General features: G+C 41.1%; 1 protein-coding gene and 1 long non-coding RNA gene across 2 annotated transcripts; one reads left to right on the top strand and one right to left on the bottom strand.

The window, feature by feature from the left end:
• The first annotated feature begins 3,728 nt into the window (after window positions 1–3,728).
• LOC107833130 (uncharacterized) lies at window positions 3,729–11,349 on the top strand. The gene is made up of 2 exons (XR_001658844.1): window positions 3,729–3,977; window positions 10,149–11,349. It is a non-coding gene; the product is annotated as an uncharacterized LOC107833130 (long non-coding RNA).
• On the bottom strand, window positions 10,492–14,915 carry LOC103153009 (charged multivesicular body protein 6-like). The gene is made up of 8 exons (XM_007573763.2): window positions 14,710–14,915; window positions 14,214–14,323; window positions 13,216–13,303; window positions 13,052–13,138; window positions 12,893–12,958; window positions 12,725–12,805; window positions 12,561–12,633; window positions 10,492–11,456 (listed from the first exon to the last, which is right to left on the bottom strand). The coding sequence occupies exons 1-8, from the start codon at window positions 14,770–14,772 to the stop codon at window positions 11,401–11,403; spliced, it is 624 nt and encodes a 207-aa protein (XP_007573825.1). The 5' UTR covers window positions 14,773–14,915; the 3' UTR covers window positions 10,492–11,400.
• Window positions 14,916–15,535: the final 620 nt, after the last annotated feature.

Raw genomic sequence — 15,535 nt, 5'->3', positions numbered from 1 at the left:
GCGCAGAGGCGGACTCAGAGGCGCCGCCTTCAGGGCCGGTGGGAAAAATGAACTCCGGAGACGACAACTGAGAATGATGGGGGAGGAGGGGATACTCAGAGGAAGGTGTTTCACATATCATTACTTGGATTCTTCGTGACTGATTAAACTGATTTTATTTATTTATTTATTTAGTAACTTTTAATTAGTCCGCTTTCTAGTCAGATAGATTTTTAGTTTACTATCTTTGAACGCCCCGTAACCTTATAATGAAGATATCTTATTCGGATAAAATGGGAGACAAAAATTATATTACTTTATTTAAATAAACAAATAAATAAATCAGAACTTTACTAATTGATTTACATAAACATTTTATGTTGTCTAAGGGCTTTTCCTTGGCCAAGAGTGAGAAAACTGGGTTAAAAAAAAGTCTAATTTAAATTGAGTAGCATGGACAGGGTAACATTTTTACTTATCAAAGTAAATAAAATAAAAATAAAAATAAACAGGTGGAAAAAAATAATCATTCCCAGTCTTCTGTCCCGTTTTTATTTAATCCCAGCAAAAAGGGAACTGAGTGTTGTTTTTAACCTCGTAGCTAGAAATTATGAATCACAACTGTTGCTGTGATATTTCTGTCTTTTCACTACGGAACATGTTGAAGCGGCAACAGACTGACGGGACTCCGCCATCTGAAGCTACGGCGCTGATATTTCCACCGATTATTCAGAGCCCAGAAATGCAGCACAGCATTGAGGGAAAGGCTCCTCCAGCTCTGCTGACACAGGCAGCCCACGCCTCCTCTGCTCCAACCATTCAGAAGAACCGTCCGGCATCACTGGGACAAGCCACACAAGCCCATTCACAGTGGAAACGTCCACTGAAACATCCACCGTGAGGCTCCTCTTAATTTTAAGGCTAATATCCTCCAGGATGGTAGATGATGCTCCACAGGACACAGCAGGAGGGTTGAAATGACTCTCCTCCAGGATGTTGGTGTGGAGTGTTTAAAAACACTTCTTTCAACTCACTCACATTTTATCGCTTGCTAAATTTGTCCGCTGCTGAGGGGGCTCTGGTGGATATGAGTGGGATGGGAGCCACTTTTCTGCTGGATTTCAGATCCGCTCCAGGTGGGCAGGGAATCCCACACATCTCGGCTCGTCACGATCTGCAGCCCTGTGAATGGAAAGAGGCTCGCCGTGAAAAAGGGGGGAGGACGGACGGCCTCTTATTTTGGGCAACACTTTTCTGCCTTAGTATAAAAACAGCTGCCCCGAGGCCGCCGCTGAGGGTTAAATAATAAAGCGGAGCGATAACTCGCAGCAGGAACACACTCATTTTGTTCTGATTGTCACGTCAGATGTAGTTCCAGCAGGCCGCAGACGGTTAGTGGAAATCAATGAGGCGTGTTTGGTCTCAGCTGGAGCAACAGAAACATTCCCACTGTCAGCGGGCCAATCGATTTACTCCTCTGTCAGGATTCAATCCCTGCAATTAGCTCCTATAATGGGCCTAAAACATACATCCAGGTTTGTGTCAGACACCACACTGTGAAGCGTGATTATAAGGAAATGAGTCTGTCTGCTGACTGATAATTATTCTGGGACTCAAGTCAGCCTTATAATCACACACAGCCCTGAGAAGAAGAAAAAATAGAGCATGACTTTAAATATTGAGTCCGTTCAAAACAACTGTTTACACACCAGTTTAGTGAAATCTTGGGAAGAGAAAGTGCTTTATTGTAGACAAAGTAGGAGCTCCGTACATGCTGTAAAGCATGGTGGCAGTAGCATCATGCTGAGGCTCTGTTTTCCAGCCAGTGGTGGTTCAACTTCCTCTTTCATTTACAGAATAAGGATCTAAACAGAATAAAGGATCAAGCAGAATAACATCAGGCTTCAGGAACGTCTCCACCATCAACCCTGATGAAAACTTATGGACTATGATTGACTCAGATCTCTGACAGGAAGTCAGCCAGATTAAAACCACATGACCGTTTCTGATGAAACGAATGGGGACCGATCCAGGCAGAATGGCACCAGATTCTTGTTGATGTCAGCATAGTGCATGTGGCATCTCGTAGTTAAACCGCAGGTCAATATTACAGTCTGTATAATTATAATGATCATGAAAAATGAGTTAAAGTACAGGTTAAATCCAATCTGTTGAAGTGGCATCACTAAAGATGTTTATTGTAGTCGTCCCCAAAAAAGAACAGTCAAAAAATGTACAAATAAAAGCCTAGAAATATTACATTAAATATTCATGATGAGTACAGTCATATTCAATCAATTAAAAATATCAACAAGTAAATATATTTCTGTAATTCAGTAAGTGAATCTCATTACACAGACTGATGTTTTCAAGCTCTTATTTCTGTTAAAACCAAAACATGAACTCAATGAACATTTCTTTTGATTCCTGCTTAAAGGTTATTTTCAAAAGGTACTTTTAATCTCACAACCCTCATTGGAATCTTTTTTTAACTTCCAGAAACAACGTTGTTGCTTAATTCCCCAAACATCTCACCTTTTTATTCTCTGCGCGTTGGAGCAACGGCGTCTCACAGTAAAAAGGTCCAGGGGTCAAATGTCATTCAGAAACTTTGCTGTGTTGAGTGAGTCTGTGTGTTTTCCTTGCACAAAAAGCTTCCTTCCACAGTCCGAAAACATACATGTTAGGACATGTTTCCTCCTTAAAATTATGTCTGTACAAATATAATTGTTGTGCGTCCAGGACAAATATCACAGCTCTTTATATCTTGGATAGGACATAAAATACCTTTCATTAGAGGATTTTTATAGATAATACTTTAGCTTTTTTCAAATGTATCTGAGCTTGAATTTACTTTTTTTTTTTAATCAGTGGTACATGAGGTCTTGGTTCCCTTTGATTATTTTAATATGATGTGACACAGAGGCCAGTTTCTATTAGTCATTTCTTCAAAAATAGGAAATACACAAGAAAACATGCCATTCAATAAAGCATGAGTGTGCGTCAACCTTTATAGGTCAGAAAATGGCAACAAGAAAACAGCTCCTGGTCAAAGCTAAAAGCTACAGTCAGATAAATTATTAAAACAGTAAAAAAATAAAAAATAACTGGAACTGTGACGACAGAAGTTTAACTTCCATCACACACAGTGAGGACTGGGAGGGACATAAAAACATTTAGGAAGCCCCCCCCATTAAAGAGCTGCAGTAAAGACATTATTTTTGTTGTTCTTATTGGCGCTATTGCCCTTTATTCATTAGCAGCTTGAGAGGAAGAAGGGCAAAGAGAGAACGGAAAGACATGACATAAATCATTGAACCACATAAGATCATTTTTGGCTCCTTTTGGCGTTTCTAATGTCCAATGACTCAATAATTCCTTTTTTTGTTGTTTTTACAGAAACACGTTTCACAAACACCCATCCATCCAAGGAACATCTTAAGAAATATGGCTGGAAATGTCCTGGCCCAGAGTTTGGATCAGCACACTAAACAGTCAAATATGGAAATATAAGGCAAGCAGCAGAGAGAGTTTAGTTCAAAACAGTTTGGCTTCTTTGTGCTGGTTTAAGATTTTGCAACTTTTAAAGGTAGAACAAAACTTCCAAAATAGTTTGTGGATCGTCCCATTTCAGATAGTTTCTTGATTAACGTTTTGATTCCCGCTCACAGGTGCACAATCAGCACTCGGCGGTGTGTTTATGTAGGCAGGCCAACAGGTGGGCAGGCCACACACACACTCACTCACTCACACACCTCCACATCTGAACCATCTCTCTGGTCTCCAGCCTACTCCTCCTCATCGCTCTCTGCGGCCCGTTCTCCCCGTGTCTGTGATTCATCAGCGCGGCGCTCTGACATTCAGGCTTCAGTCTGTGAGCCGCCCACTCCCACGCAGCGCCACGCAGGCTTGTAGAGCGCAGTCGGCTGTGGAGTGGATCCAGCCCATTCAGAACGAGGACGGCACTGAAGTGGACGTTAGTAACCCAGCAAACACGGGTCAGCCTATTTCAGGCCGGAATGACGCGGTGTTGTTACACAGGCTTTGTTGAAATTAAAAGGCACGAGGTTGCAGAACAATGGCTGCTTTTCTGTTTCCTTTATTAGACCGATGCTTTTAAAGCACAACTAAATTTATAGAGGGAGGAGAAGCTCTGTGACACGAAATATTTATGTATACAGATATAAAAACAGGATTTTATGGCAGTTCGAGGCAAGTCCTCTCTGATTAGGCGACATAAAATATCAAATCGTCAGCAAAACCTAAGAAAAAGCTGGTCCTGTGTGAAATTTAATGTAGTTGTTTTGTATCAAACTAGAAAGTTAGCTTTGTGAATCTTAATAAAACAGGACAAATACAAGAGGGAACAAGGTGGGAGGAATATGTTACCTCAAATTTTAACATTTCTCTAATTGCTTAAGTGACCTCAAGCCAATAAATAGAAATAGAAATCCTCTAAGATGATACTGAATTTGGTCTCTGCCGTTTTTCACCCAGCTGTTCATCTCAGGATCTGATTCAAAAAAACAAACAGCACTAATGATACACAGGCGCAAAACCCTGTCATTTTCAACANTCCAAAACCAGAAGCACATCAGGGTTAAAATATTCCACACAGCAGCAGCCGCATTCATCAGTTTAGTTAAAAATGATCGACTCGTTCAATTTAGACAACTCTGACGACTTAAACGTTTTAGCCCCTTTTCTAGACCACATCTTTTATTTTACCGTTTCATCATTAACTCTCCTGTTTGAGCTAGAGTCTGCTTGATAACTAAATAACTTCATTTTCGCTTTAAAGTACTGAGACTTCTAAGAGACCTGACCAACAGCGAACTTCCCCTCCTGTAATTATCCGCCCAGGTGCAGCAGGTGTCCCGAACAACACGAACCGGCTCACCTTGTAGACATTCTCCGTAATGCGGTGCACCTCGTCGGTCCGGGACATCCTTGCTGGAGCGTCAGTCACAACCATATACGGAGCTCTCTTTTCTGTGGAAGCTGTGGAGGGATTCTCGGTTCCTTTCCGAACTGTGGCGGGGGGACGAAGCAGCTGTTAGGCAGGGAAACGCGACTCTTGTCTGGGAGAGACGAGCGCGCCTGTCCGTGGGATCCCGGGTTTTATAGGAGAGTCCTCCGCTTCGCCCACACCGGCTCCCCACGCAGCCAGTCAGCGGCCGCTCCGAGCCTCCCTGCAGGAGCGCAGAGGCGGACTCAGAGGCGCCGCCTTCAGGGCCGGTGGGAAAAATGAACTCCGGAGACGACAACCGAGAATGATTGGGGGGGAGGGATACTCAGAGGAAGGTGTTTCACATATCATTACTTGGATTCTTCGTGACTGATTAAACTGATTTTATTTATTTATTTATTTAGTAACTTTTAATTAGTCCGCTTTCTAGTCAGATAGATTTTTAGTTTACTATCTTTGAACGCCCCGTAACCTTATAATGAAGATATCTTATTCGGATAAAATGGAAGACAAAAATTATATTACTTTATTTAAATAAACAAATAAATAAATCAGAACTTTACTAATTGATTTACATAAACATTTTATGTTGTCTCAAGGCTTTTCCTTGGCCAAGAGTGAGAAAACTGGGTTAAAAAAAAGTCTAATTTAAATTGAGTAGCATGGGCAGGGTAACATTTTTACTTATCAAAGTAAATAAAATAAAAATAAAAATAAACAGGTGGAAAAAAATAATCATTCCCAGTCTTCTGTCCCGTTTTTATTTAATCCCAGCAAAAAGGGAACTGAGTGTTGTTTTTAACCTCGTAGCTAGAAATTATGAATCACAACTGTTGCTGCGATATTTCTGTCTTTTCACTACGGAACATGTTGAAGCGGCAACAGACTGACGGGACTCCGCCATCTGAAGCTACGGCGCTGATATTTCCACCGATTATTCAGAGCCCAGAAATGCAGCACAGCATTGAGGGAAAGGCTCCTCCAGCTCTGCTGACACAGGCAGCCCACGCCTCCTCTGCTCCAACCATTCAGAAGAACCGTCCGGCATCACTGGGACAAGCCACACAAGCCCATTCACAGTGGAAACGTCCACTGAAACATCCACCGTGAGGCTCCTCTTAATTTTAAGGCTAATATCCTCCAGGATGGTAGATGATGCTCCACAGGACACAGCAGGAGGGTTGAAATGACTCTCCTCCAGGATGTTGGTGTGGAGTGTTTCAAAACACTTCTTTCAACTTACTCACATTTTATCGCTTGCTAAATTTGTCCGCTGCTGAGGGGGCTCTGGTGGATATGAGTGGGATGGGAGCCACTTTTCTGCTGGATTTCAGATCCGCTCCAGGTGGGCAGGGAATCCCACACATCTCGGCTCGTCACGATCTGCAGCCCTGTGAATGGAAAGAGGCTCGCCGTGAAAAAGGGGGGAGGACGGACGGCCTCTTATTTTGGGCAACACTTTTCTGCCTTAGTATAAAAACAGCTGCCCCGAGGCCGCCGCTGAGGGTTAAATAATAAAGCGGAGCGATAACTCGCAGCAGGAACACACTCATTTTGTTCTGATTGTCACGTCAGATGTAGTTCCAGCAGGCCGCAGACGGTTAGTGGAAATCAATGAGGCGTGTTTGGTCTCAGCTGGAGCAACAGAAACATTCCCACTGTCAGCGGGCCAATCGATTTACTCCTCTGTCAGGATTCAATCCCTGCAATTAGCTCCTATAATGGGCCTAAAACATACATCCAGGTTTGTGTCAGACACCACACTGTGAAGCGTGATTATAAGGAAATGAGTCTGTCTGCTGACTGATAATTATTCTGGGACTCAAGTCAGCCTTATAATCACACACAGCCCTGAGAAGAAGAAAAAATAGAGCATGACTTTAAATATTGAGTCCGTTCAAAACAACTGTTTACACACCAGTTTAGTGAAATCTTGGGAAGAGAAAGTGCTTTATTGTAGACAAAGTAGGAGCTCCGTACATGCTGTAAAGCATGGTGGCAGTAGCATCATGCTGAGGCTCTGTTTTCCAGCCAGTGGTGGTTCAACTTCCTCTTTCATTTACAGAATAAGGATCTAAACAGAATAAAGGATCAAGCAGAATAACATCAGGCTTCAGGAACGTCTCCACCATCAACCCTGATGAAAACTTATGGACTATGATTGACTCAGATCTCTGACAGGAAGTCAGCCAGATTAAAACCACATGACCGTTTCTGATGAAACGAATGGGGACCGATCCAGGCAGAATGGCACCAGATTCTTGTTGATGTCAGCATAGTGCATGTGGCATCTCGTAGTTAAACCGCAGGTCAATATTACAGTCTGTATAATTATAATGATCATGAAAAATGAGTTAAAGTACAGGTTAAATCCAATCTGTTGAAGTGGCATCACTAAAGATGTTTATTGTAGTCGTCCCCAAAAAAGAACAGTCAAAAAATGTACAAATAAAAGCCTAGAAATATTACATTAAATATTCATGATGAGTACAGTCATATTCAATCAATTAAAAATATCAACAAGTAAATATATTTCTGTAATTCAGTAAGTGAATCTCATTACACAGACTGATGTTTTCAAGCTCTTATTTCTGTTAAAACCAAAACATGAACTCAATGAACATTTCTTTTGATTCCTGCTTAAAGGTTATTTTCAAAAGGTACTTTTAATCTCACAACCCTCATTGGAATCTTTTTTTAACTTCCAGAAACAACGTTGTTGCTTAATTCCCCAAACATCTCACCTTTTTATTCTCTGCGCGTTGGAGCAACGGCGTCTCACAGTAAAAAGGTCCAGGGGTCAAATGTCATTCAGAAACTTTGCTGTGTTGAGTGAGTCTGTGTGTTTTCCTTGCACAAAAAGCTTCCTTCCACAGTCCGAAAACATACATGTTAGGACATGTTTCCTCCTTAAAATTATGTCTGTACAAATATAATTGTTGTGCGTCCAGGACAAATATCACAGCTCTTTATATCTTGGATAGGACATAAAATACCTTTCATTAGAGGATTTTTATAGATAATACTTTAGCTTTTTTCAAATGTATCTGAGCTTGAATTTACTTTTTTTTTTTAATCAGTGGTACATGAGGTCTTGGTTCCCTTTGATTATTTTAATATGATGTGACACAGAGGCCAGTTTCTATTAGTCATTTCTTCAAAAATAGGAAATACACAAGAAAACATGCCATTCAATAAAGCATGAGTGTGCGTCAACCTTTATAGGTCAGAAAATGGCAACAAGAAAACAGCTCCTGGTCAAAGCTAAAAGCTACAGTCAGATAAATTATTAAAACAGTAAAAAAATAAAAAATAACTGGAACTGTGACGACAGAAGTTTAACTTCCATCACACACAGTGAGGACTGGGAGGGACATAAAAACATTTAGGAAGCCCCCCCCATTAAAGAGCTGCAGTAAAGACATTATTTTTGTTCTTATTGGCACTAGTTCCCTTTATTCATTAGCAGTTTGAGAGGAAGAAGGGCAAAGAGAGAACGGAAAGACATGACATAAATCATTGAACCACATAAGATCATTTTTGGCTCCTTTTGGCGTTTCTAACGTCCAATGACTCAATAATTCCTTTTTTTGTTGTTTTTACAGAAACACGTTTCACAAACACCCATCCATCCAAGGAACATCTTAAGAAATATGGCTGGAAATGTCCTGGCCCAGAGTTTGGATCAGCAGATTAAACAGTAAAATACGGAAATATAAGGCAAGCAGCAGAGAGAGTTTAGTTCAAAACAGTTTGGCTTCTATGTGCTGGTTTAAGATTTTGCAACTTTTAAAGGTAGAACAAAACTTCCAAAATAGTTTGTGGATCGTCCCATTTCAGATAGTTTCTTGATTAACGTTTTGATTCCCGCTCACAGGTGCACAATCAGCACTCGGCGGTGTGTTTATGTAGGCAGGCCAACAGGTGGGCAGGCCACACACACACTCACTCACTCACACACCTCCACATCTGAACCATCTCTCTGATTTAGCCTTCGTCTCCAGCCTACGCCTCCTCATCGCTCTCTGCGGCCCGTTCTCCCCGTGTCTGTGATTCATCAGCGCGGCGCTCTGACATTCAGGCTTCAGTCTGTGAGCCGCCCACTCCCACGCAGCGCCACGCAGGCTTGTAGAGCGCAGTCGGCTGTGGAGTGGATCCAGCCCATTCAGAACGAGGACGGCACTGAAGTGGACGTTAGTAACCCAGTAAACACGGGTCAGCCTATTTCAGGCCGGAATGACGCGGTGTTGTTACACAGGCTTTGTTGAAATTAAAAGGCACGAGGTTGCAGAACAATGGCTGCTTTTCTGTTTCCTTTATTAGGCCGATGCTTTTAAAGCACAACTAAATTTATAGAGGGAGGAGAAGCTCTGTGACACGAAATATTTATGTATACAGATATAAAAACAGGATTTTATGGCAGTTCGAGGCAAGACCTCTCTGATTAGGCGACATAAAATATCAAATCGTCAGCAAAACCTAAGAAAAAGCTGGTCCTGTGTGAAATTTAATGTAGTTGTTTTGTATCAAACTAGAAAGTTAGCTTTGTGAATCTTAATAAAACAGGACAAATACAAGAGGGAACAAGGTGGGAGGAATATGTTACCTCAAATTTTAACATTTCTCTAATTGCTTAAGTGACCTCAAGCCAATAAATAGAAATAGAAATCCTCTAAGATGATACTGAATTTGGTCTCTGCCGTTTTTCACCCAGCTGTTCATCTCAGGATCTGATTCAAAAAAACAAACAGCACTAATGATACACAGGCGCAAAACCCTGTCATTTTCAACAGGCAATTTTCTTTCTTTTTTCTTTCTTTACTTTTATAGTTACATTGACTGTTTGAAGTGGGTTTCTGTACAGTCATTAGTAACAGTTCCCTTATCCAAAGCAGAAAGATGTAATGTCACCATCGATTTGTCGGAAAACTAAGAACATCTAGCAAGGTTATGCTAGCAGTGAGTTACCGATAGCTTAAACTTTTGCCCGACAGAAAATTTCCATGAGAAAATAACAAATAAAAGATATGAGATTAGATAAATAATCTTGTCAAGACAAAATGTAAAACCTGTGATTAACATATTAAAGGCCAACTTACTTTTAAAAATAAGTAAGATATTTTAAGGCCTAAATTTTAGTTGAATTGAATAATATCTACATGGTTATGAAGTGTGGAACTTGTTGTTGTCCTGTCAACAGATCCTCCACCGGAGCCCTGGATCTCTGCAGCTCCTCCAGTGGAACCATAAACCTCTGGGCTGCTTCTCTACCCAGGCAGTTGAGTTGAGCAGCCATGTCTTGGTAGGTTTCCAGTTGAAACTTGGGATTTTGCCTCATAACCTCATCATAACTTTATTAATAACCATGATATAGGACATAAATTAAGGTGTAGTTTGTAGTTATAGTGTGAGAAGCTATGAATACTTTTATAAAATGTATACAAGAAAAGAGAAAGATATTCACCAGTTTTCCTATTCTCCGTTTAACTGCTGCCACCTTGTGTTCACTCACTGAATAACATCTGACATGATGCAACATTTAACAATAAAAACACTTTTTATTGTAAAAACAATGTACAGAAATCCCCAAACAAACTTTATAACATTTATTTCGATGCTGCTGTCGGACAGGATTAGTCGCCAGAGTTTAAAAGATTTACAGTTTTGTTCCACTGGCCTTCAAAGATATTCGACCGTCGACCTCGTGGATACAAACCAAAAGTTCCTGCTGCAGATCCAAGTATGGGTTATACACAACAAATGATTACAGAAGACTCTGTGGTTGCAGATTACATCACATGAGATAGGCCCGGCCTTTTCCCACTGAGGCTGAGCTAATCCACGAGGGGAATAGGAGTTAGATTAGGTAATCTGCTTGTGGAGTGTCAGACTTTGAAGGATGGATGCAGACGGTTTTTAGGAGAAATTTCTTGTTTTGCCATCCAGGGATCAAAAGATCACTTCACCCATAGACATGTTTAAGATCAAAAATCTTGAATATGATTTTTCTTTTTATGGCTTTTGATGTTTTTATTTTATTTTATTTTATTTTTTTATGTCCAAAGCCGCAGATACAAAGTTCATACATTTGTCAATACTTTGGATGAAACGATCCTCTCCGAACTCGACTCTGATCCACAGATTATTTAGGGAGATTAAACTAGTTACATACAGTATACATGCTCTGGATTACTTAAAAATGATTTCATAGTAAACATGATGCACTGCTTACACTAAAGTTAGGCACAATTATGTGATTTCACAGGTCTTTGCGGTTCACAAGGCGCTGCAGGTGAACCGGTCCTTCCTTTTAGAACTGACCTGCGGCAGATGAACACAACCGGTCATCAGACGGGTTACCCGAGAGCAGCCGGCGGGCCTGTACGGTAGAAAAACATCTGCAGCTGGACGTCTGCGAGGGCGTTGGTTTGTAACGGGGGTCAGTTCTGTTCCTACACGGCAAGCAGCTCTCGCTCCTGCTTCTTCCTGGGACGATCGTTCTCTGAAACTGAAGCACAACCGCACACGCTCAGCTGGGACGGAAACTGCTGTGGAGTGAGCAGAGAGGCTGTCTGGGTCAGGCTGACTGAACCACTGAGGTTTAAGGAAAGACAGGAACGGACCACTGGAACAGAACGTGTGTAAAGATTGTTTTTTAACACACACACCTGCTGCCAAGTCTATGTATGAAAGAGCAACCATGGTTTTGTATCTGACCTGGTTCAGCAGATGCTTCTCTGAGGTTACTGCTGTTGTCTTTTCACACTTGCATTGTGTTAACTAGTGAACTGACCAATATTACTATTTTTTGTGTGTTTTTGTTCCTGAAATTGTCTCATAAATCTTCCCAAACTGATAAGCAGCAACATTTGATAGTCTAACATCATTGCTAAAGTATTTTATTAAATCCATGCAAGGTGGGTTTAATAAGGTATTAACAAGTGTTTCTAAATTAAATTCAAGACTTAACACCTTGTTAAATCCACCTTGAATTAAATTTAAGACCATAAAAACTATAAGTATAGGGAATGGTTGGGGGGGATCTTGTTGCACTAAAATCAAGCATAGTAAACACTGAGATTTCTGGGGTCTGTTTGTGGCTATTTCCACAAACGGACGCTGTTTGTGCTTTTTGCACCGCTGATAGTTCTCTACGTTCATAACCTCAATAGTGCCTTGATTAAAAGTAATTTTGCACAGAAGGACCTTGGCAACAGAAGTGAGACAATGGCAAAAACAAACATCGCCAAGTCAAATGGTGATAAATCTGCTGCACTTACCCGAGATAGAGCAAAAAGCACTAGCTAGCTAGCAAGGGTGAATTAGCAGCTTGTTAGCTCCTCAAACACCTCCAGTCACAAAATGCAATGAAGACGTCTGCGTGACTCAAAACTTTTGACCTGATCTGAAATGGTCTTACACCTCTATTCCGTACTGATGGGCATCAACAGTCGCATCTCTTACGTCGTTGCTGATGTACTTCTGCTTTTGTGTTGCCACTCACCTGACTAATAAACTACCAAACACTTTGCTTTCATGGTGTCGAGAACATCAGTGAGATTAAAACGTAGAACTGACAGATTCTGCTAACAAACCGAGTGAAACGACAGACCTGGTTTCTTCTTGGCAGCTTCAGGGGCTTCCGGCAGCGGCTCTGAAGGAACCTCTGGAAGCTCGACGTCTCCCTGAGAGAATCGGATCAGAACGGCCATGATGAGCATCGACCTGCCTTCAGGTCATGGAACATTTTCTCTCCAAGTTTTATTTCAATCTGACCTGAGTGATGGCCTCCAGCTCAGCCAGAACAGCATCCTCGTCCTCCTGCGTCAAGGAACCGGCCAGCATCTCGTCGATTTGCTGCACGGAGACAAAAATACGTTAAGAGAGGGAATAAATCCGACTTGCTCCAGGTGTGTGAATGGTCACGTTAGCAAAAAAACTGACCCTCTGGTACTCGATGGAATCTTGCGTTTCATCCAAGATCCTCTCCACCTCTTCAATCGACATCACCTGTTGGAGGGGGCGGGAGGGGGAAATCACAGCCTCATCAGGCCTCCAATAAAACCTGAGACCAGACCTTTAAACGCATCGAACGTCCCCCACCTCATGCATTTTCTTCAGACAATCGTTTCCAACTTTCAAGCCGTCAATGACCTTCCTCTCAATCTGAGCAAACTCAAGGTCCTGGACCTGAAACGAGCAGGAAGCAGAAGAGTCAGAGTCGTGTCGGCTGTCGCCAAAGAAACGCCGCCGCCGCCATCACTCACCATCCGCTCCAGGTTGCTGATCTGGTTCTCTGTCTTGTCCAGGAGCTGCTCCTGGTATCGCTTCTTCTTCAGCAGGAGGAGGGCTTTCCTGTTGGTTTGGAGAGGAAGTATAAAGCAAAGCCAGTGATCAGACACAGAGCCGCTGCTGAAAGTATTACACTTTTCAACTGAGGGTTAAATTACACAGCACTGACGAAAATCATCCTCTGGGACGTCAACATCACAGTAGTTTGTCAGATTAGAGGCTGAAGCAGCATGAAGACCCACAAGTCCATGTTCAGATACAGATTTTTTTTTTTGCCATCATCACTTTAGTAAATATTGATATCTGATCTGACATTTTGGCTTCTTTCATTTCACTCAGAAGCTGAGAAAGAGCAAAAGATTTTCATTCTGAAATGTTGAGAAATTTTATTTTGTCCGTAGACGGCAGCCCATTTTATCTGCAGGTTCACATTTAGAAGCTCACACCCTGACACATTAGAGGTTAAAACCTGACAACTGCAGATGAAACAAAAAAGCTGCCTGCTTTTTGCACTTAAAGATGTCCGACTGAAGTTTGACTTTTGTTCATCTTTTAGAACAATACAATAAGAGAAGCTAAAAAGCAAGTTTAATAAATTTATTGATTTATTTCCACACTTATGGAAAAGTCTTAAAACAATTTCCACATAAGATTTAGCTTTAAAAGCCTTTCACCTTATTTGCCCTCATTTAATGGCCCATTAAAACCCACCTCATTTTACTTGTTTTGTTCCAAGCTCTATCAGCAATACAGTTGTCGAACTAATGCTTCAAAAGTCATCTTATATCCATCACAGCCTGTAAGAGTTACAAGAACATTTATCTCTAAGACTGTCTCTAAACAGGACTGGCTCTGCAACTTATTTCTTATCTGGAACAAAATGGATTGTTGATCATCTACAGTCAGGATTTAGAAGAATGCAGGTCCATGAAACCTGCTCCTGTTAGTACACAGCGGTTCTCAGTTCACTCACTCTTTCTTCCCATCTTTAAGCAGCTGTTTGGCCAGCTGTCTCTCCTTCTCCAGCTGCAGGTTGATCTTCTTCTGATACTGCCTCAGTTTGTCTCTCTGCTGCTTCAGTTGCTGCGGAAACGAAACTAACAAGTTTCAGCTCACAGATAAACGTCAAAGTTTCAGCTTTGACGATCTGCGTCAGATCTGTGATCCGACACAGATCTTTAACGAAATTAGAATACACAGCAGCAAACTACCCAGTAACAGCTTTCATATTTTCTTTCTGAGAGCACATATAAAAGCTAAACCCATGTCAGTTTTAGGTTATGTTCTTCATACAGTCAGGCCGAATTCACAACAAGTTCATAAAAAGTGAAAAAACGAGGGCTAAACTGTTTCAGATATCCGTGAGCTAGTCCAAAAACATAAAGTTTAGCAAATTACTAGATTGATTCGTAGAGTTTGGTGAGACGCTAAGTGACGTTAGCCCGCTGCTAATCTGAGTTAATTCTCACCAGGATGGCTTTATCTTGCTCCGTCACCCGGGACTGTTTTTTTTTTCCAAACAGGTTTCCCATCCTGACACAGCATTCCAGCTCCAGAAACTGGGAAATTAAAGTCTGAGTCAAAAAAAACCAAACTGTTTTCTAAAAGCAGAGAAGATTTTCCTCCATTATTGCTGAAGTCATCCAGTCCACACCCACACCAGGAAGAGCCGAGGCTGGGCGGAGACAAACTTTTAAAAGAGACACTTGCATTAGATGAAACTTTGAACTCACGTAAAATATATTTATCAAATAAAGATTTATTTTTAATTCAACACTGTTTTTTCGACGACAGAAGATTTCTGCGAATCTCTAAAGTGTATTTATTTGTTGCTTATTTAAAAAACAACAAAAAGCTGTTCGCTGCCATCTGGTGGATAAACCAGAAAATTGCAGTTCAACGGAGAGCGAGACAATCTACCACGCTACCTGTGTATCCATTCAAAATAGAGTAAAACAAAAGCTTTTTGGCTTAAAATGTGCTGAAATTGCCCTTGTTGAAGCCTCACAAGTCAAATAAAGGTTTTACAATCACAAACTATATTTAAATACTATGATATTAGCATTAAGTTAGAAGAGTCGGTGTTAAGAGTTTTGGAGCTGTAATGTGGTAGATGTAAAAATATCTATGGCCTTTTATTGAAGTTTCACAAATCAAACATGGTTTTAGATATTCTGCAATCTGTGTAGAATAATCAAGACCATATTAGAAGTGCCTACGTATTTTAGTTTTTAACCAAAACAGATTAAAGATGCCCAGGGTAGTGAAAAAGTAGGAGGCATTATCCTCTAGGCT

The sequence above is a fragment of the Poecilia formosa genome, unplaced genomic scaffold (genome assembly GCF_000485575.1).
Source record: "Poecilia formosa unplaced genomic scaffold, Poecilia_formosa-5.1.2 Scaffold7, whole genome shotgun sequence".
In the NCBI taxonomy this organism is placed as follows: domain Eukaryota; kingdom Metazoa; phylum Chordata; class Actinopteri; order Cyprinodontiformes; family Poeciliidae; genus Poecilia; species Poecilia formosa.
This window is presented reverse-complemented; position numbering and strand designations above follow the sequence as displayed.